This window comes from Felis catus, chromosome B2 (genome assembly GCF_018350175.1).
Source record: "Felis catus isolate Fca126 chromosome B2, F.catus_Fca126_mat1.0, whole genome shotgun sequence".
In the NCBI taxonomy this organism is placed as follows: domain Eukaryota; kingdom Metazoa; phylum Chordata; class Mammalia; order Carnivora; family Felidae; genus Felis; species Felis catus.
In genome coordinates this window covers 117833549-117855510 of record NC_058372.1, presented here as the reverse complement: position 1 = coordinate 117855510, position 21962 = coordinate 117833549, and the positions used below count along the sequence as shown (strand labels likewise).

Sequence of the window (21962 nt, the reverse complement as noted above, 5' to 3'; positions counted from 1 at the left end):
TGCTTATTTCTGTTCCTAATTCTCTCCACCCTCTCCAATTAAAAAAGAAAGATTTGCATGTATACGTAAATATTTGTATTTCCCCACCCCTTATTGCTACTTCTGTCTACCACTGCCCTGCTATCTGTCTATTTTAATATGAAATTTATTGTCAAGTTGGTTTCCATACAACACCCAGTGCTCATCCCAACAGGTGCCCTCCTCAATGCCCATCACCCACTTCCCCCACCCCCACCCCCACCCCATCAGCCCTCAGTTTATCCTCAGTATTTAAGAGTCTCTTATGGTTTGCCTCCTTCCCTCTCTGTGACTTTTTTTTTTAAACTTTTTTTTTCCACCCTGCTTTTTAAATACTTAGAAACAGCAGACTGAGTTCTTGTAGAAGTGCTTCAAGGGCTTAACTGAATGAAAACAATGAAATTCCTACAAAAGGCAGTCAAACTGCTAGGCAGGAGCCCCTAGACATGGGTGTGATGTGGTCCTGGCCCTTCAGGAGCTCAGGGCCCTGTAGGGGAAAGTGGATTCCCAGGGCATAAGACTTCTTTCACTTAAATGGACGGTTGCTTGGTGGCTGAGTGTAGGCTGGGCTGGAAGAGAATATAATTAATACCTTATTCCCTGCCTCTTTTCAATAGCGCTCCTCCTGAGCACATTAAAAAAGGATATGGTTTTCATTTCTAGGCGGTCAAGAATGCTACCACATGCTTTATCCTTTTTGTGATCCTCGCTTTTGGTTTCAAAATCTGGGGCTTGCCCTTGCGTCAGTGGTATTTTGAAAGCATTAAATGTGACACTTAAATGTAACTTGTCACTGTGAGTAAGCATCTTGACATAATTTTGAGGGCAGCATCCATCTCTTCCTGGCCCTTTCTCACACATGCTGCCAGGCAAGCTCACTCCTTGATAATCGACTGCTTCATACTATTTAATAAGTTTTCACTCTAGCCTGGAGGGTGGTGGCAGAACAGGCACTGGGTCTTTGAATATTTTTCTGTTTTGAGTGAAAATTATTTGAAGGTTGAGGAAGGTTAGAAATGGCACGAAGCTCATCGTCAGAGTAAGGTTTGTACTTGAAAATCGGTTCAGCTGCATTTTTCTCATACACCAGAATATACGTCGGCATTAAAAAATTTTAGCTCCTTGACAGAATTCATCAGATGAAGAGACATAATCTTATTTCTCTCAGCCAATAAAAAAATCCATAAAATATCTCTTGTTAAACACACAATTCAGAAAACCTCTTGTTCTTGTTACTGTTTTATTTTTAGTCGCCGCTCTCCCTTCTGAAGAAATTAAAGATAATGTAACTGATAGTTTTATTTCTCTACTGTAGAAATTTTGCTAAATATTCTCCTCCCTGATCCTATCTCCCTGTTCCCCTTCTCCACAAGATTGGTGATGTGTGCAGGAGCCTGAAGGGGGCCCGGGTTTGAGAATCCTTCCTTCCCTGTGCATGTTCATTTCACAAATGTTGGGGCCACTCATTTCATCCTGTCCCTCCCACAGCAGGATTCATATTCTGTGGCCCAGTAAAAACATAGAATTTATCATTAGTATTTTTTAGATTAAAAAAATTTTTTAACATTTATTTTTGAGACTGAGAGAGAGCATGAGTGGGGGAGGGTCAGAGAGAGGAGAGGAGGAGCTACAGAATCTGAAACAGGCTCCAGGCTCTGAGCTGTCAGCACAGAGCCCGACGCGGGGCTCCAACCCACAGACCGCGAGATCATGACCTGAGCTGAAGCTGGTCGCTTACCTGACCGAGCCACCCAGGCTCCCCTCGTGAATATTTAAAGTACTGTAATATAGTATGCTAGCATATGGATCTTAAAAGGGATTGAATGCAATAGAACATAATAAAATCTGATGTACAGAAAACACTGGATTAACCCAGAAAAAAATGTCTTCAAGGTGGCTGGATGATGCAGGCATTGATACAGGATCTGTCAGATTGCTGTTTTCATACTTTGTTTTGTTATGTTCTGCAACAGTCACACATGGGCTCTGATAGAAAAGTTATGAGGAATATTTTAACTTTTTTTTTTTTTTTTAAACTCTTATAGCACCTTCAGACAAAAGCTTCATTCTGCCTGTTAACTGCATCTCATACCTGTGTGTCCTGTGTGGAGTATGCCATTTTAACCCGTCCGAGTCTGATTTTTGTTCATCCCCTGGTCATTTATGTAGAGAGGAAAATTAATCTGGGTCTTAGGATGTTATATTTATTGATCTCTTTTCATACTTCTGGTAACAGCAGTTTAAAGTGAATCAAGTGAGAATGCTAAGCTGTTCTGTAGCACAGAAAGCCTGTATGAATCAAATGTCAAAATTCATTCTGAGCAAATACTTTGCAGAAGGTGATGCTTCTGGTTTTCGAAGTAAGTCTTAATGGAAATGGTCCTTAGCAATATTCAAAAGAAGATACTTTAAAAAAAATTCGGTTCGCTCATCTGGCTAGAAGTCTGATACCAGCCTCTCTAACCGTTCTAGTCACTTTTAAAGAGATTATACTTTTTCATCCATTTATGCCAGGTTCCACTCTTCACAGTGAATAATAGAAAACGTTAGACAAAAGGAAGTTATATTTTCATTTCTTAGGTATTATTTAGTTTTTTAAACTTTTTAAAACAAATTAGTTTTGAGAGAGTAGATGGATGTGTGCACTCTCAAGCAGGGGAGAGGCAGAGAGAGGGAGAGGGAGAGAGAGAATCCCAAGCAGGCTCCGCACCATCAGCATAGACCCCCACGTGGGGCTTGATTCCACCAACTGTGAGATCATGACCTGAACCAAAATCAAGAGCCAGACGCTTAACTGATGGAGTCACCCAGGCACCCCTCTTAGGAATTATTTTAATGACTGGGTTGCTGAGGTCCCTTAGTGATGGTATGTAATTTTTGAGAAAAGTAGGAAGTTTAAGAACGTCATATTTGCATAGTATTTTACAAATTTGGTTTCAAAACTGTATTCATTTAAATATAGCTTGTGTGTTCGGAAATAATTCTTGTCCTCAAATATCAATTTGGTTCCTGCTCTTGCTGGGAAGATAAAAAGAAAACTATTTTATTTTTCCTCTACAACTGCTTATAAATTTTACTTTCCAGGATAAACTTCACATATGAAGCAAGAGTAGGATATGAATGTCATTGATGAAGTACCGTTTATGGGTTAGAGACCACGGAAGTACCACGTTCTCATGGGCTGGAATTGTCAGCTCTTCACCGGGAGAAAGGGGCTCCTGGATTTAAGTGTCTGTTTAGGAAAACTCAGCAATACCTGGCCCATTACATTTTCTATTTAAAAATGGTTAAATAGGAATATCCAAGCAGAAAATAAGGGGTTACGAAAAAAAGATTTGCATGCCTCCTTCCTCCTGGGTCAAGGATAGCATGATAACATGGAAACCTTTGTTAGGAGCAAGCCAGCGTTGCTAGGTTTGATCCAGGTTTTTCTTGGCAGAGTGGAGGTAGGTCAAAGGAAAGGAAAAGATGGAGACGCTATTTACTTAAAATATGTTATGTTGGTTTTGGTAATTAATAGGTTTATTCATTTCTTATTCCTTTGATATGGGTCATTATCTCTTTGTATAAAGTGTGTGATTTTGTTCACTGCACATTTTTCGACCAAGCCTTGGTGATACTCTGGAGGAATAGTCCCATCTCTTATGACTCGCTTGTCGGAGCCCATGCTCCTCGCTTGTCGGAGCAGAGGGCAAAGGCTGTGTTTCCGCGTTCAGGCTGGGTTTCAGACTCCTTTCCAGTAGTAAGGATCTGTTCTGGATGTAGTGATTAGGACAAGTGTCCAGAGTTAACATTTCCATAAAGTTTGTTTTGTTTTGTTTTTGAGTGAGAGTGAGCAGGGGAGGTGCAGAGGGAGAAGGAGAGAGAGAATCTCAAGTAGGCTCCATGCTCAGTGCAGGCTCCTGACATGGGGCTCGATCCTATGACCCTGGGATCATGACCCGAGCCGAAATCAAGAGTTGGACACTCAACGTACTGAACCGCTCAGGTGCCTCATTTTTATAAAGCTTTTTAATTTATAGAATATTATCTCATTTATCCCCGCAGAAATTGATGGAGGGAGGGTGGCTGTTAATAGACGAAACTCCACATTGGTACAGTATTTCTCACATTTAAAGTGCACTTCAGCTCAACTTTGTAATGTTTTGAAATCTGGGTGTATCTCACAACATAGGTGAAAAGAAACTCCATTACTGTTTTTCCCCTACCCCACTCTCTTGCTCAATGTTTCATAACTTTGTAGAGATAATGATAATACTTGAAGTTTGCAGAGTAAGATCACAGTGCTGGTGGAAACCAGTAGGATGCCCAGGGTTTGGTGTGTGTATGGGGGGTGAGGGGATGGGGAGGTTCAGTAGGATAGGACTTGGGAGATCATTGTGCAGAGTCTGGTTATCTGCTTTAGGCACACATTAATTCTTTTTTTTTTTTTTTAATTTTTCTTTAGCATTTATTTATTTTTGAGAGAGACAGTGCAAACTGGGGAGGGGGAGACGCAGAATCTGAAGAGCTGTCAGCCCAGAGCCTGATGCGGGACTCAAACTCACGGACCATGAGATTATGACCTGAGCTGAAGTTGGCCACCTAACTGACTGAGCCACCCAGACATCCCGGCACACATATATTCTTTATTCACCGTGCCCAAGTCAGTCAGGGAGAAGAAAACTGGCCCTTGCTGATCAGTCCTATGAACAGAGTCATTAGAATGCCAGGGAATGATTTATAGGGAGAGATAACTACCAGGAAGAATGAAATGTATATGTTAATTGGTCAACTAATTCTTTTCTTCATAGTTAGGAAGTCCTTGAATGATGCCAGGTGATAATCATAAGGTATCTTTGTGAACATGAAATTCAGAGCAAGGGGTATTACATCAACAGAGTAACTGGTGTCTTCAACCCACTGTGGAGGGTGAATATATCTGCCAAGATCCAAAATAATTGTGCTTTTAGGCCAGGTGCCTTCTTCCAAGTGACACTGATAAATTCTCACTTTTTGTTATTCCCACTGTTCCCCCTCCAAAAAGCCCATTTGGGGCTGTAGACTGGGATTAGACACACACACACACACACACACACACACACACACACACACACACACACACACACATACTCTCTCACTCTCTCTCTCTCACACACACTCTCTCTCTCTCTCTCTCTCTGTCTTTCTCTCTCTCTCTCTTTCTCTCTCTGTATTTCCTTAGTGTTTTAGACATGCATTCCTAGGTCTTCTGCAGTCAGAACATTCATCCTCAGGTGTATTGATTTTACTTAGGTTTTCCAGTAAATGTTATACTATCTCCAAATTCTGTTAGAAACTGTACCGTGGGCTTCAGTATTTATCATTGGTATATTGTTCACCTCATAGGCTTGGGTGGGAGTTGAAGTTGGGAACGAGAATGATTGACCTGAAACTTATTTGCCAGGTAAAAATATTGTTTCTGTTGGAAAAGATTCTGAATTTCAAGTAGATGTCATATGTCACTTTGCATTTTAGGGAAGAAATAATACAGGACGGCTTGGAGTTGGCCATCTGGGTATTCAAAATACCTAGTGCAGAGAGGCTTTATAAGGGAAGTTTCCAGTGTATGAACAGGTTATACATGCCATACAACAGCAAATGAGTTATTTAGAACGTATGTTTTCCTATTGAAACAGTGCACAGGTGATTAGATTGCCAGGTTGATTGTGAAAGACAGAATTTCTACCTCACTTTAACTCAGGCCAAAACTTAAAATCTTTTCTTTTTCTCAGATTATTTTCCTATTTTTTTGGTACTTTTCTCCCTTAGATTTTCTTGTTCCTACCTCCGTGATGATGATATTCTTTTACAGTATGATACAAAAACATGTTACATGCTTCCTGGCTAATTTTTCTTCTTCTAGAATCTAAATTCCTAATTCCTCAAATGTAGCAGATTTCTCAGCTAAGTAATGAGAGCGTCAGTGATTTGAGTGAATGACTTCAGTGTGTGAATGATTGATTACCTGTACTGCCTTCTAAGAGATTATTTGCATTTTAAAAGAAACCTCTTGTCTCTAAAGAATCCTAAGTGGTAAAATTTCACTAGTGAAGCCAAGGCACGAGAAAACATTAAGGCAGTTTGTGTCAGTCTAGAAAGCTGGATTTATGGCGTCCTTGGATCAGGTAGACACATTGGTGGTAAGGTAGCCTTTTGGGGAGGCATCAGAGCCGCACTTACCCAAACACTTTCTAACTTCCTTGCTTCTGAATCCCCATGTTTCTCTCTCTGATACCTCACAGTTTTTCTCCTTATGTAGTTAATTTATGTATCTTTAAAGTCTAAAGTCTTGAAGATTCACCCAGCACCGCCCAACCCCCCCACGCCCCCCCCCCCCCCAAACCCGCCTCTATGGTGAACAAAGACCTTGTTGTCATTTTCCTTTTGGTTTTACTTGAGTTTGTTAGTCACCCACCAGGAATGAAAAAACTTTTACTTGGGAAAAAATGTCAAGCTGAATGGAAACACTGTTGCCTCAGATCAGTGTTTAAAAACTGTGCTATCTCAAAATGAAATGTATTTTTTTTCTCAGATTGTCTGAAAGTTGCTTGTCATTGAGTTCAAGAATCAGAAATTCAGGTGGTGAGGTATAAGAAAATTATTGTTGCTAAAAAAAAAAAAAACAACTCGAGGCCTCTCTTTTTGCATCAGATCCTGTTTCCCTCTGTTTTACAGCTGTAATAAAGTAAATATTTAAGATGATTCTGCATTGCAACTTCTACTTTGGTCCACTGTTTAAAAAAAAAAAAAAAAGAAATTTTAAACACTCCTGGCCAGTAGAGGTGAGAATAGTTTCATTGAGCCCAGTTTATGATAAGATCACATCTACATAAGATCTGTGGTCAAGTGTGTGTCTTGTGTTTTTCCATTTGTTGATCATTTTATTTCAAATGTAGTTTCAAAGATAGTTGTTATTAAAGACTGCCGGATAAATTTTGTGTTACCAGGCTCTGCGAACCAGTCGTTTTTTTTAAAGGATTTTTAGTGAAATCTTGAACAGTTAATGTATTTTCCTTTGGGTCCTGGCTTTTGTGTCTCAGCCTTTGAAAGGGAAGAAAGGTGAATGTACAGCATTGCATGGTGCCTGGCCAGACAGAAAGCTAATGGACTTTGGTGTGAGGGCAGATAGTCTTACTCTGGGAGAGGGGTCTGTTCCCTGACCTTTGCGTTGCCTCATGGTCAGAATCCTTGGTTGCAATTTTTAAAGATACAGGAGCACAGAGGATTTTTAGGGCAGTGGAATTACTCTACAATGGTAGACGCGTGTCATTATACATTGGTCCAAACTGATAGAATGCGCGACACCAAGGGTGAGCCCTGATGTTAACTATGGACTCGGGTAACTATGACTGTGTCAGCGTAAGTTCGTCAGTTGTAACAAATGTACCTGGGGGGGATGCTGACTGTGGGGGAGGCTGTGCATTTGTGAGGCTAGAGGGTATATGGGAAATCTCTGTGCCTTCTCAATTTCTGTGAACCTGGAACTGTTGTAAGAAATAAAACCTAATAGAAAAATTTAAAAAGTACAGATGCCCGCGGGTGTCACCTCTGAAGATCCTGGGTTTGATGCCAGGCACAAGAGTGAAGAACTGCTCTGAGAGGCTGTAACATCCCAGGCACCTTCTGCGGAACCCCTGCTCCCCAGATACTGGGTGAATTCATAAATGAGCCCCTTGTTGATTTATTAATATGGCTGGCGAGGTATTTTCCTCTAGTGGTAAGAAAGTGAGTGGAGTAGAGACCCTCCATGGAGACTGCAGGAGGTCTGACTATGTGTCTGGGTCTACACATAGACTGTGTCTGGGACACAGTCCCAGACATAGACACATAGACACATAGACACATAGTCTGTGTCTGGGACAGCTGTTTCCTCACTCTGGCTCTGATTGTCTGGTCGGGATTTGCAGCACTCCACGTGTAGCAAGGACTTGATTAACTGCAATTGTTATCTTTTAAAAAGCTTGATTATATTTTTCTCAGGATCCTTTTTTTTTTTTTTTTTCTTGGATTTTGGATGAAAACACTAATATCCCATGCCTTGGATAAATTCCTGACAATGTTTTTTTATATTTTATCAGTAACTTAGTGACTTGGAAGGCCCATAATGGAAACTGACACCATTTATATGTGCACAGTGGCTTTGTAATATAAAGAACTTGCTTAGACTCTAGATTTTAGTTAGTACTCTTACAAGTAAGAAAACCACATGATTTAAAAACAATACACTTTATTTTGCAGTTTTGAATAAACCAATGCCTAATGTCCAAGGATTTATCTTCTTACTGGAGAGTTGGGAGAGAGACCTTGTCCACAGCCAGTTGGATTAAAAAAAAAAAAAAAAAAAGTCAGTTGAGTTCCTTTACCACCAAAATCAAGGAGAACTCTAAGAATAGAAATGTAGTTGGATTTTGCATATGAGAAATTGCAGGCCAGTTAGCAGCTGTTCACTTAGAACAAATGAAGATTCAGATGATTCTTTCCTGATACGCTACAATACTGTTTCATTCAACTTTCATTAGGAAAGGAAGATGTTTAAGGGACCACTTTTTATGACACGTATTAGAACTGACAGGGGTGTTTATCATCATTTAGTTAAAGACAAAGCCCAAAATTAAGTACAATCCCTTGTATAAAATTTCTGTGCAGATATTTACATTTCATCAACAAATCGGGTCTGTTTAATAAGCTTCAAGCTCCGTCGCTCTGGGGCTTTTGTGAGGTTTTCTGCATCCCCAGTTGAGGGCTCACTTTGGGATTACCCTGGAGCCAGCATGCTGGTGAGAGGAGTGGGGACTGGTCTCTGGAACATCCCCTTTCAACAGTGCAGGGCTGCTCTGCACTGTGGAGATAGAAGTCCTCGAGGGTGTGCCCTCTGGTCAGTGACCTGATTCTTGTGTCCTGAAAGCTGATGAAAGCATCTGGGTTGCCGGAAATTTAAATTACAACCACCTTAGAAATATAGAGTGTGATTGTGGATGAAGGATTAAAAATTTAATGTGTTACCTTTTTTTATGTTTATTCATTTTTGAGAGAGAGAGAACAAACATGAGCAGGAGAGGGACAGAGAGAAGGGGGACAGAGCATCCCAAGCAGGCTCCATGCTGACAGCGAGCCCCGTGTGGGGCTCGAACTCATGAACTGTGAGATCATGACCTGAGTTGAAGTCAGATGCTCAACCGACTGAACCACCCAGGGCGCCCACCCCCCCCAGTGTGTTATCTTTTAAGACTGAAAATTAAGCATTTATTTGCTTTGGGAGGAAGAAGGGCCATGTCCATAGACTCAGGTTGGTGGTTGACAGTGTGCTGTGTTGGTTAGTTTATAATATTAGTAGCAGGATTTTGTTGTTTTTGCTGTGGTCTACAGAGCATAGAAATGAAACCTACTTTTCTGTGTCATTTGTAATCTAAACTTACCTGGTTGCTTATGAGATGAATTGTGTGCCCAGTGAAGAATTCTGAAACATTTCAAGAGTCGGCACACTGGGTTAGAGAAACATTCTATCCAAATGCTGCATTTAGACTTGTATGGACCTAGAAGCATTGTGTTCGTGAAACAGGGTCTTTCGGTGTGTATGAAAGGCACATTCCTCTGTCCTTGAGGAGTTCATTAAGGGGTGCGTATGATTTGCATTAAAGGTGAGCCTCTATGCTTCCAGCTTTGCTAGGGTTTCCTTTAAAATTATTGCAGGATTTAGTTACCGGGAGGTATTGTGCAGTCTGTCCTGGTCTCATGTGTGTTTTTGTTTTAGTAGCATTTTTATTTCTAACACCTAAAACTACATTATTTTATGTTGTTCATGTCCACAACATGCAGAATTGCTCAGCAATCAATCCTAACCCCGTGAGTCCTGTGTAATGGAAAAGAAATAGAAATCTTATAATGACCTGTGAGGTTCCCCCCCCCCCCCTTCCCTTTTGTAGCCTGGTCTTGAATACTATATAAGAAAAATTTCTACTCATGGTGATTTATAAGAAACCTACACGCTACATAATCTTGATAATGTATGTTTATTTCTTTGTGGATGTACATATACACAGTTTTCCTGATCACTAATGAAAAAGTTTTTCAAACTTTTCAACTACTCAGAGTAAGAAAGATACATATGTGTGTCTCTATACATGTATGTGCATATTTGTACTCACTTTCTGTATAGATGTATATATATTTTTTATATAATATGCATGTCTTTTTGTTGGAAAAATGTTTTCAAATTTAATTCTTATTAATCAGGGAAACTTAAAAATCTTTATTATAAATGGCTCATTTATTTCTGGAATTAAATTTTCAATACACACACAATAATTGGATATAGTGTCTTCCTTTTTGTTGTTTTTTAAATTTTTTTTATGTTTTTATTTTTGAGAGAAAGGCAGCATGAGGGGGGAGGGGCAGAGAGAGAGAGAGAGGGAGGCAGAGAATGGGAAGCAGGCTCCGGGCTCTGAGCTGTCAGCACAGAGCCCAACACGGGGCTAGAACTCACAAACCGCCAGATCATGACCTGAGACGAAGTTGGATGCTTAACCGACTGAGCCACCCAGGCACCCCTTTTTGTTGGGGTTTCAGTGAACTTTGGGACAGAGGTTTATTGACACCTCACCCAGATTGGTAGGAAAAGAACGATCTGGTAAATGATGGCCTTAGACTATATGAGACTCTCTCTTTTCTGTATGGTTTTCTTTGATTTCCTCCATGGCCTGACAATGTATCCGTTGTTGTGTTTGCTCTTTGCATACCTTTCTTTCCTTGGCCTTTTATATTTGCATAGTGTAGTTTAGAGCTAGTGCAAAATACATGGTTCGAGGGGTGTAATGTATGCATTGCATTGTGCACTTCCCAGCACTCTGTCCTCGGCACACAATAACTACAGTGTGGAGGGGCCTACACGGAGACCGTGATGGTGCTTTATAAAACACCAGTGGTGTTGGCATCCATTGCAATCTGCCGGGTAAGCAGTTGCACAAATTCCTCTAAGTTGAGAGGCCTCCAGAAATGTCATGTTTTGGCCTCAATAGTGAATGCCACAAATAACAGACAGGCACGGGGGACTTTGCTCAGCTTCTCAGATTCCAGTCTGTCTTTCTTCAGCTGGGTCTGCTGTAGATTGCCTTTCTTTTCTTTTTCTTTTTCTTTTTTTTTATTTCAGTCCTTGACTAACATATTTTAAACCCATCTAAAATGTCTTTCCTGCCCCCCCACCCCCCTCTTTTGGAGCTCTCTAATATATTATGTAGTCTTTTAAATATGGAAAAAAAAATCTGATACCTGGAAGGTAGACAAAAGGACTTTTTTTTGTTTAATTTTTCAGCCCAGTGATTTTATATTTCTGGTCTGTGCTGTAAGTGGGGTTAGGGAGAGGCAGACAGGGAAAAAGAGATTGTAAAGCTTGTTGGCATTTAATATAGAAAGTAAGATTTTTTTGGAGTGTGGTTGGCAAGTTTTATGGTTTTAGTGGTTTAATTAACTCGGTGCTAATAGAGTAGCAATCGGCACAGTTCGTAGTCTGTAAAGATTCTAGTGGTAGAAGGGATACAAAGCAAAGGCATGCTTTCGCTTAGCAAGAGGAAGTAACGGTGAAACTGATGTCTTTGTGAAGTAATGTAAAGGGTCTATAAAACCCCCCTCCTTCTGCATAAAGGTGGGGCATGGCCTGCTCTTAAGAGAAAGAGAGGCAGATTGACTTCTGCTTTTGTCATTTCTCTGGTTCCCAAGAAGTATTTGGAAATGCTCTAATTACTAACGAAGAGTTTAAGTACAATGTAGAATTGTGAAAATGAAATGTAGGTCTGTGGCTGTTCTTCTCCCAGAATGTAGTTGGCAGTGTGTGTTTGGTTTAGCTCCTTGAATATCTATGGGTGGTAGTCCATGAGCTAGATCCAGGAGATTGCATAAGACTGCTAGCCAGAGGCTTGAATTCTAGACTCCGCTCGGCCAACTTTTTGGCTGGCATCATGGCACGAAGCCATTCCATCCAATGGATATATTTTGACCTACTAGTGAGCTAGTTACTCAATGAAATGCTGCCCTAGAAGATGTTAAAGTAAGACATACTTTTGCTTAAAGAATTCAGTCCCCAAAAGTATATCAAAAGGAGTAGAATATAAGAATAAGTACCGTAGATGTGTAACAAAGTGCTTGAAGGAGAAAGGTAACTATCGGGAGATTAGATTTTATGGGGAAAGAGAATTTGGAGATTTTTCTAGAGGTAGTGTTTCAACAGTTGGAAATAAATCAGGTTAAGAAAGAAATTTGAGGGGCACCTGGGTGGCTCAGTCGGTTAAGCGTCCGACTTCAGCTCAGGTCATGATCTCACAGTCTGTGAGTTCGAACCCTGCATCGGGCTCTGTGCTGACAGCTCAGAGCCTGGAGCCTGCTTCGGATGCTGTGTCTCCCTCTCTCTCTCTGTCCCTCCCCTGCTCATGCTCTCTCTCTCTGTCTCAAAAACATTAATTTTTTTTTAAAAAAAAAAAAAGGAAAGAAATTTGAGAGTATGTCTTGGCAAATCCACAGTCCTCATTATCTGGGGTAATAACCCCAAAGTGCTATGACAGGTACTTTTACTGGTATTTTAAGTGCACATAGTAAAACAAAATATCTGTATTTTCTGCTTGGTTAACAAATGTATACTTGTAGTCCTTCCATGAAATAGAATTCAAATTGTTTATAAAAAAGGTCAAAACAATGATAATAGGAGGAAGTTGCCTTCCTGGATGATACTGAGTGCTAAAGTTTATGGATATCACAAGTAGGAATTGTGTTCTTCAAAAGAAATTCAGGAAATCAGACTGAAAAGTTAAATAGGTTAAACTCTGCAACCTTAGTTTTCTCATTTGTGAAATGAGACTGGATGAAATAAGTGTGAAAGCTCTTTAATCATATGTAAAATCAATTAGTTTTAGGGCAGCTCAGAAAGGTCCTGTGATTTCAGCTGCCTTTGAATGAATCCATATAAAGTGCCAAATATTTTATTAAACATTTTAAATACACCTCATTTAATTATCACTATTATACAGCAAGTGGTTATATTTGATTTTTATTTATTTAATTTTGTTTTATTTTGGGGAGAGAATGAGGGGGCGAGCCAGGTAGGGGCAGAGGCAGAGGGAGAGAGAGAATCTTAAGCAGGTTCAACATTCAGTGCATAGCCTGACACAGGGCTCAATCTCAGGACCCTCACATTGTGACCTCAGCTGAAATCAAGTGTCGAGCGCTTAACAGAAAGAGCCACCCAGACCCCCCCAGAAGTATTTGTATTTGAAAGAGAGGAAACTGAGGCATAGCAAAGTTAAGTAACTTGCCTCGGGTTACCTAGCTCTTAAGAAGTGGGGCTGTTGTTCAAATCCAGGTCACTGGCATTTTACTGCAGTATTTTTCCTCAATACAGTTGAGAATCAGTGATTCTAATGAAAGAGATGGTACACACTGGAATCTGGAGGGGAGAAGGAACAGTTTCAGCTGGCATACCACCCCACGTCTTTCCGTGTTACCGTTATGAATTGTGTCTTGGTTCCTTTCCCCTGAATCGTGAGCATTACTTGTGGAGTGTGACACAAAGTGATCAGTGTGAAGGCAAAGAGAAGTTGTGAGCCACTGGGTCATACTGCTATGGGCAAGTTTGATTGAAGAGGAGCACTCATAAAGCGTAACCACGTGGAACCCTGAATATGTAGTATTCAACATGAGATAGTCTGATATAGTTTCTTAATGGGAGAAGAAGCGTGTATTTTGTTTGCCTTTTTGAATTAGCTTCCACAAGCGGGTCCGTTGTAGGTTTCTTAAGAGTAACTTCTCTGGGTTTTCTGTTAGTTTTCTTACAATCAATCCTTATTCCTTAGCTCCTGTTTCTTTCCCTCTTGTCTTGGTGGCTTTACTATATTTATTATTTTTAAAAAGAATGTCAAAACCTTTTGAATATTAATGAATCAGAATAATAAAATAATGGAATAACGTGATTATAGAGTAATGGATTTCATTTTATGTGGCTCGAGATCCGTGGAGTTTTCTTAATTTGAGAGTTGTAGCATTAATCAACTATTACGTCTTTTACATAGGCAAGATGCCTATTGCCTCTTATTCTCCATATTGGTTTCAATTAGAATTTTTTTTTTAAAGATTTTATTTTTAAGTAATCTCTGTACCCAGCATGTGGCTTGAACTCACAACCCTGAGATCAAGGGCTACGTGCTCCGCTGTGAGCCAGCCAGTTGCCCCTTCATGCCCCTTCAGTTAGAATTCTGATGAAATACATGTAGACCTCCTCATTCTGTCTTCCATGTCTGAAATTCTTTCATATTCGCCATCTTTCTTTGTTGCCTTCTGGTTACGTTTTTCAGATCCATCTTGAGGTTCACTGGTTTTCTCTTTAACCGTGCCAAAATCTGCCCATTTGGATTATAATCTATCGTTACAGGTTTTATTTCTAGGTATTCTGTTTGGTTCTTTTCAGAATCTGCTTTTTGATAGTTTATATTTTATAATATTTCTTTAAACATGTAAAACATACTTATTTTGTGTTCTGTACCTGATAATTCCATTATCTACAGTATATGAAGATCTGATTCTGATATTGCATCTAATAATAATAGTGATTGGTTTCTTTGTATGTGTTTTGATTTTTTGATTATATTTGTTGGGATTTTTTTTTTTTTAACCTCTGGGAATAATCATTTGCTTCAGCCAGACAGCTAGATGCATCCAATTCTGAACCAGTTTAAACCAAATTCTCTTTTTTTGGCATTTTTGAATCAACAAGGTAATGGGTGAACTGTTTTTTTTTTTTTTAAGTTTAATAAGTCATACTAATAGTAATAAAAAATTTTAATGCCATTCTCCAAAATCTGCTTGAGGGCCAGATCATGGTAATCTTTTTCTCCCGCATTTCTTGAGATAAATGGTCTGGAGAACAGTAATTCTGATATGGAGTAAGTTAGTAAGTGTTGTATTAAAATATGACCGTGCTTTATTTAGCCAAATAATTTTGGGGAACATCAGGTTGAATGGTGGGAAACAGGTTTTTTTCACCATAGAACTTCCCAGGGTATCTTACATGCAAATAGGAAGCTGCATGCCTAGTAGTTATGCACATTAAGCAGAATTTTCCTTATCCTATTCTCACTCCCCTTCTGGGGGATGTGGGTATATACATGGGACATCTCATGGGACTAGTGAGACCAATGGAACATGCTTGGCAACTAGAGGTCTACCTCCTGATACCCTTGGCTTCTGCTGATTGCCTTCTCACTATCTTCACCTCAGTGTTGATACCACTCTGCTGGAGAACCGTTTACATGCGTGCGCGTGCATCTTGTATTTAAACTCCCGAGGGAAGATGCGATTGTATTTGGTTAACCTTTATGCCCAGAGTAAGACATTGTCTTTGAGTAGAGCTGTTTATTGGATGAAGCTATCTCCAGGGCCATCGGCTATGTCCTCTGGACCAGGGAGCTAGTTATCTCTAAAGGCATAGATTCACAGGACTTGGTTTTCCCTTGGGGGATTTCTTTTTTTATTTTTTTCTGTCATTTGACTGTAAAGTTCCCAAGACCATCTATGTCTTATTTATCATTGTTTTCATGATGTCTTAACATAGGAACTAATACATATTAGATGCTGGATCAGAATATGTTGAGCCTTTTAGCCTGGCAAGCTCTTGCAGTCGTGTGCGAGTGGGACTGTATAACTGGCAGGCAAACTGCATGGCTTGTCTCTTATGGATGGGTTACTTTTTTCATCTTCCTATAGTCTCCAGTGTCACTTGAATAGAAACTGGCCGCATCAGACTCTATAAACATCCAAAGGGGAAATTAAGTTCTTCCGAATATGCTGTTTCTCTGCCTTGAAAGAAATCATTTCCTTTAAGATTCATTTCAGATGCTACAGTCTTGGTAAAGCTGTGGTATTTCTCAGACCCTGTTACTCATCTGTTCTTGGTGTTTCCATAGCACTTTGCACATGCATCTTTTAGTACGTGTCTCACGATATTTTTACATTCTTGCTTTTCCAGCCAGATGTTGAGTTCGTTAAGGGTGGAGATGCTGAATGGAATCTTAAGTAATACGTGTATGCAGTTAAGATCTAATCAAGCATTTAAAATCTGTTTCCTAGAGAAGGGAAGGAGAGCATAGCAGAGAAGCAATCTGAGCATCTAGAAGATACTCTGATGTTTGTTAGATGTGGGCTAGTGAAAGAACAGTTTGTGACAGGATTCAGCTGATGGAGGAAGGCACTTGGTTTGGCACTTTGATGTGTACTGTCTCATTGGGTTAACTTGACCCTCACAGTGAGCTGTGGGATACCTATGACTTCCTTTTACAGTTAAGGAGACTATCTGGTTTGCCTATTGTCTCACTTGTCTAGTAATAGTAAAGTGCCTACAAGGTGTTGATGAGGGAGGGACTAGGTCTGACTCCAGCCCCTGTGTGGATGCCCCTCATTCCCCGCCCCATGCTGCCCAGCACACTGATGCCAGAGTGTGGTGGTGAGCTTTGTGGATGTTTTTACTCTTAATCTTCTAGGGGAATTCTGTCCATGAGAGCACGTTTCTATTTTTGAAATGGAAACCAGTGAGAAAGTATGATTTATTAACAAAAATGCACTTTAAGCCAGTGTTGGAATAGGTTTCCTCTTTGAACAGAGGTATGTGTTCATAGACATTAGTTGTCTTAAATATTCTTTTGACCCTGCTTTCAAATAGCATTTGTCAATATCAGTAGCATTCATATTATCAAATAGTATGAATCTCCTTTTGTTTCTGTTACATTTCTTCATGATGTCTAACGATTTTAGTAGTTTGCTCATTTGAAAGTAGTTGTCACATATAGCCAGATGTTTTGTAGAAATGGTAAGTTTGGGAAATTTTATCTGGTTAAAGGACAACTTATATTAGCGCTTTTTGAGTTTTTTGGCATCTTTCTAAATAAGAAGATAATTTCTGCTTTATAGTAAATAAAATGTCTTTTGTGAGTCCTTTATTAGAAATGCACAGAGGATGATCAAGTAGATAGATGTGGCAGGAGCTATAGTAGTTTGCTTGCTTTGTTATCTCTGATAAGGAAAGTTCCTAATTCAAAGTGGGTGCTGAAATTGTAGCTATGGTCAGTCACTGGGAGCCTGAGTAGGTTAAATATCACCTCATTAAATTAAGTGTGTTACATATAGTACACCATAATGTTTTTCCAGTTGATTCAAGAAGTATCTTATGACCACCTATTATGATGGGCCATTTTCTACTCACTACAGATTCAGAAGTGAACAATGTTGTTGAAGTTCACGTCAGAGAAAGTGAATTCTAATTTATTACCTTTAAAATATTCATTGCTGTTATTTGCAACCATATCTCCTCCTGGACCATGATTTCACTGCACATTTAAGAAAGCCAGCTGTCTGCTTTGCCTTCCCTTCTCCTCATAAAGTTACTGTAAAATACCTCCAAACTCAAAGTTTTAATTATATAGGTTAATAATTGCATGTAGATCAAATAATGAAATTGAGAAGCTTTCATTTTAAAAGCTTAAGCCCAAATCCCATGTAAGTGAAACTAATCACTTTTCATGTTACAAAACTTTCCAGCTTATAACAATAGGAGCCAATACTGATGAAGCACTATGTGCCACATATACTGTTCTAAGCTCTCTGTATTACAATTTTTGGTACTCCAGTCTGTGGTGGATTTTATTCCCTTGTTTCACAGATGTGCCAAGTAAGGCAAATAGAAGTGAAGTATCTTGTCCCTGGTCACATAATTTGTTAGTAATGGAAATGAATGTAAAACTTTGGCATTTGGAATCCAGAGTTCAATACTCTTCCTTAGTATACTCTATTAGTATGTACTTTGAATATACAGACATAGACACACATACGTATTTTAAATGTCCTTAGTACTTTCCTGAATCTGTAGTGATACAATGAAGGTACAGTGCTTGCTGTGTTGAAATAATCTGTGTTGCTTTCACCTTCTTTCCCCTGCTATTTAGTATAATTCTATGTATTCATTTTATTTTATTTTTATTTTTTTACTGCTTTCCACTCACAGAGTCTCCCTTAGGATCTCTTGAAGGGCTGGTTTAGTGGTCATGAACTCCTTAGTTTTTGTTTGTCTGGGAAAGCCTTTATCTCTTCTAGTCTGAATGACCGCCTTGATGGATAAAGGAGTCTTGGCTGCAGATTTTTCCTATTCAGCACATTGAATGTTTCCTGCCACTCCCTTCTGGCCTGCCAAGTGTCGGTGGACAGGTCTGCCACCACCCTTATGTGTCTACCCTTGTAGGTTAAGGCCTGTTTGTCCCTAACTGCGTTCAGAATTCTCGATTTTTGTATTGTGTTCTTCTATTTTGTCAGTTTGGCTAAGTTTCTGTCTTTTGCGTGTTTAATAGCCTGTTCTGTGTCCCGCACCTGCGAGCACTATTACATTAAAAAGGCGTCATACACCGTTCAGGGCCTGGCACTTCGGGAAGTGTTTTTGGTGTATGTTGTGTGCACCCTGTTGTTGCGTTTTGGCTGCTCAGTCCCACTGGTCAGTCCTCTGGAAAACTGCTCGCCTGTAGTGGTGGAGTGTTTGGACTTTCAACCAGGTGTGCTTTGATTTGTTCATTGAAGACACCCTGGAAAAAGAAAAAGGCAAGGGGAATCCTGATCCCATAAAAAGAGAGAAATGAAAGGGGGGGATGGGGGGGAAGAAGACCAGAGAATCAAAAAAACTATAATGCTAAATCCAGAGAAAGAGAAAGGAAAATAAAGGATAGAAAAGGTGTAAAAAGAATAAAAAATGCCTGATTGAACAAATGTACGTACACACACACACACACACACATGCATATTTGGTATTAGTATATATAATTCACCAAAAACAAATCCAAAATTATGAGCCTGGTTCCAAAAGAGAAAAAGAGGAGGGTAGAAACAAAAAGACAAAGAAAAATTAAAAAAAAAACAAACAAACACAGCTATTGGTCTCTGGGGCCGTGGCTGTGCTGGTCTGGAGGAGAGGCGGTCTGGTACGGTCAGTGTCAATCTTACTTGGGTAGATGTGCAGTTACCAGGCACGGAAGGGCAGGTTTGGTATAAGCGGGTCTCGCCTCCATGGGGAGACTGCCGTGTTGCTCCCTGAAGCCCCACCTTTGGTGATGGGGAGAAAAATGACCACCCCCCCCAATCTCTGCTCCCCAGACCAGGTGTCTCAAACCACGCTGTTCAGGCAGCCCTCACAGAATAGGTCGACTTGCCCTACTCCGCTCTCTCCCACGCACTCAGCTGGGATTCAAAACCCAGTGTCTTCAAAGGCCCTGCACCTCACAGAGTCTGCTCTGGGGTAGTGCCACTCTGCCCTGCTGATAAAGGCCTTTGGCTTGTGCCTGCAAAGTCTTTTGTCCCTGGGGGAGGCAATAAACCTTCTCCCCACAGTGCTTGAGGAAAGGGACTGTTCTCTCCCAGGGTGCCCCTGAGATCCTATTGCGCCCCAGGGTTGGCTCCTTCTGCCCCCAGGTGCGTGCACAGGGCTCTGGCTTCAGTCTGGAGAAAGTTGTGCACTTTAGAAAGCTCTGAGTTTCAGCTCCTAAGGCTGTTTGCAAAATAGAAACTGGCACTCACCGTATTTCTCGTCCCCCAGTCTGTGGTCTGGAGAGGTTTGCCTCTTGTGCTAACTGGATACTGCAATTTCACAGCCCCTCTCTCTTTCTCTTTCTCTTTCTCTTTAGTCTCTCCACAGAAGGAGTTCCCTACCCTCCATACCGGTGCCAATTTATCTCCCCCAGTTTTCACATACATGCACCTCTGTCCCACCAAGTGGTCTCACTCCACCTGTGGAGATCGTTCTGCCACTGCACAGATTGACTTCCTGGATGTCTCAAGTGATCTGACCCGATTACAGCTGTGTTTGAGGGACAAGGAAAATCCTTGTCCCCTTATATCTCTGCCATCTTAGCTCTGCTCCCCTCTTTTTAAAAGAAACATTACTGGGGCGCCTGGGTGGCTCAGTCGGTTGAGCGGCCGACTTCGGCTCAGGTCATGATCTTGCAGTCCGTGAGTTCGAGCCCCGCGTCGGGCTCTGTGCTGACAGCTCGGAGCCTGGAGCCTGTTTCAGATTCTGTGTCTCCCTCTCTCTGACCCTCCCCCGTCATGCTCTGTCTCTCTCTGTCTCAAAAATAAATAAACGTTAAAAAAAATAATAATAAAAAAATAATAAAAGAAACATTACTATAAAACATTTAATAATGAAAGTTCCAGATCCTCCTTTGCATGTCTCTCAGGCATGAGTTTTCCACCTCTGCTCCCACAAAGAGAAGGAAGAAGGGTTAGAGGAGAGAAAAACAGACCCTTGCATTGAGTTTCTGAAGACCGTCTTTTGAAACTCCTTATCAGAGTTGTACTGATTTGAAATTAAAATGTCTTTTATTCCATTTTTGTTCTGTTTTTAAATGTTTATTTATTTGGGGAGAGAGGGAGAGAGAGAATCCCAAGCTCTGCTGCGATCACAGAGCCCAGTGTGGGGCTTGATCTGATGAACTGTGAGGTCATGATCTAAGCCAAAATCAAGAGTTGGACGCTTAACAAACTGAGCCATCTGGGTGCCCCTCTTATTCCATTTTTAAAGATAAATGTGTGGGAGACCTCAGTTTCCACATAGTGGATTAACTAATAAGTATCTATTTTGATGGCATTAGGGCATTCATCTTGAGAATGAAAAAGTCTGAGGGCGTGTTCAGTTTTCACTTGTAGTCCAGGGGCCAGCTTCTGTCTATGCAGGGGATGGAGGGGTGTGTGTGACCTGACCTCGCGGTTTGAGTGTTCCCAGGGGTCTGCGTTTTCATTGGAAATGAGTCACCACTTTGTTTTGCCATTGATTAGACTATGAGTTTTTCTTCTGTGCCTGTCCAAGGCTTTTACATCTCTGGGTAGCAGCTTCTTAAACAAAATACATCAAACTACTTAAGACAAAATACACCCTTAGAGACCACTGATTTTATTCTCCTAGTTCCATTCCCTTGTATCTTAAAATATTGTTCTGAAGAATGTCCTGTCATTCTTGAGAAAAAGCATAGCTTGAATTGAAAAATAATTTTTTTTTTCTATTCTACAAATTGTGGAACAAAAAAGCCTAAGTACTGATTGGATAAATCATGTTAGGATCCACTGAAGAATAGGGCTAAATGATTTTCCTGGGAGAGTATATTTCACAAATATAATATAAGCCACCTTGAGGAATTTTGAGGGAGGCAGTTTGGACGTGTTTTTGTACTACTTTATTTTTTAAGTTTACTTATTTTAGAGAGAGAGCACAAGTGGGAGAGGGGCAGAGGGAGAGAGAGAGGGAGACACAGAATCCAAAACAGGCTTCAGGCTCTGAGCTGACAGAGAGCCGGACACAGGGCTCAAACACATAAACTGCGAGATCATGACCTGAGCCCAAGTTGGATGCTTAATCGACTAAGCCACCCAGGTGTCTCTGTTTTTGTGCTATTATAAAAATAAGTGAACTCCTGGCATCTTACTTTTTGATTCTGTTTTATATTTTCATAGAGTAGCAAGTAAAGCATTTGATCACGCTTTCATTTTAGAATGTATGCCTTGTGTAGGGAGGAGGAAGAATTCTAAAGTGAAAAGGTTATTAATCACTCTTGTATTATAAGAGATTAGAAAACAAATATATTATGCTAAATAATATTATCTGATGTGAAGTCCTTTATTTGTAGTACTCATGGAATCTTTAGTGCTTGAAAAGTAAAGATGTCATTTCTTTTCCCTCAGAAATGTGCGAAGGGACAAGTGTTATTTGACAAAGTGTGCGAACATCTCAATCTCTTGGAAAAGGACTATTTTGGACTTTTATTTCAGGAAAGCCCTGAACAGAAAGTAAGTGAAATGATTTCAAGTTTGTTTGTTTCTTCTTAGGAAAATACTGTATTTTTTTCCTCAAGTGGTATAAAATT

General features: G+C 40.2%; 1 protein-coding gene across 37 annotated transcripts in view; it reads left to right on the top strand.

Moving 5' to 3' along the window:
• Positions 1–21962, top strand: part of EPB41L2 (erythrocyte membrane protein band 4.1 like 2) — a 219269-nt gene that overhangs the window by 111145 nt on the left and 86162 nt on the right. For all 37 annotated transcript variants that reach the window (XM_023254368.2, XM_023254367.2, XM_023254366.2 and 34 more), the window contains one exon: positions 21781–21885. In XM_023254368.2, the coding sequence (XP_023110136.2) occupies positions 21781–21885 (105 nt within the window). The remainder of the gene's footprint in view (positions 1–21780; positions 21886–21962) is intronic.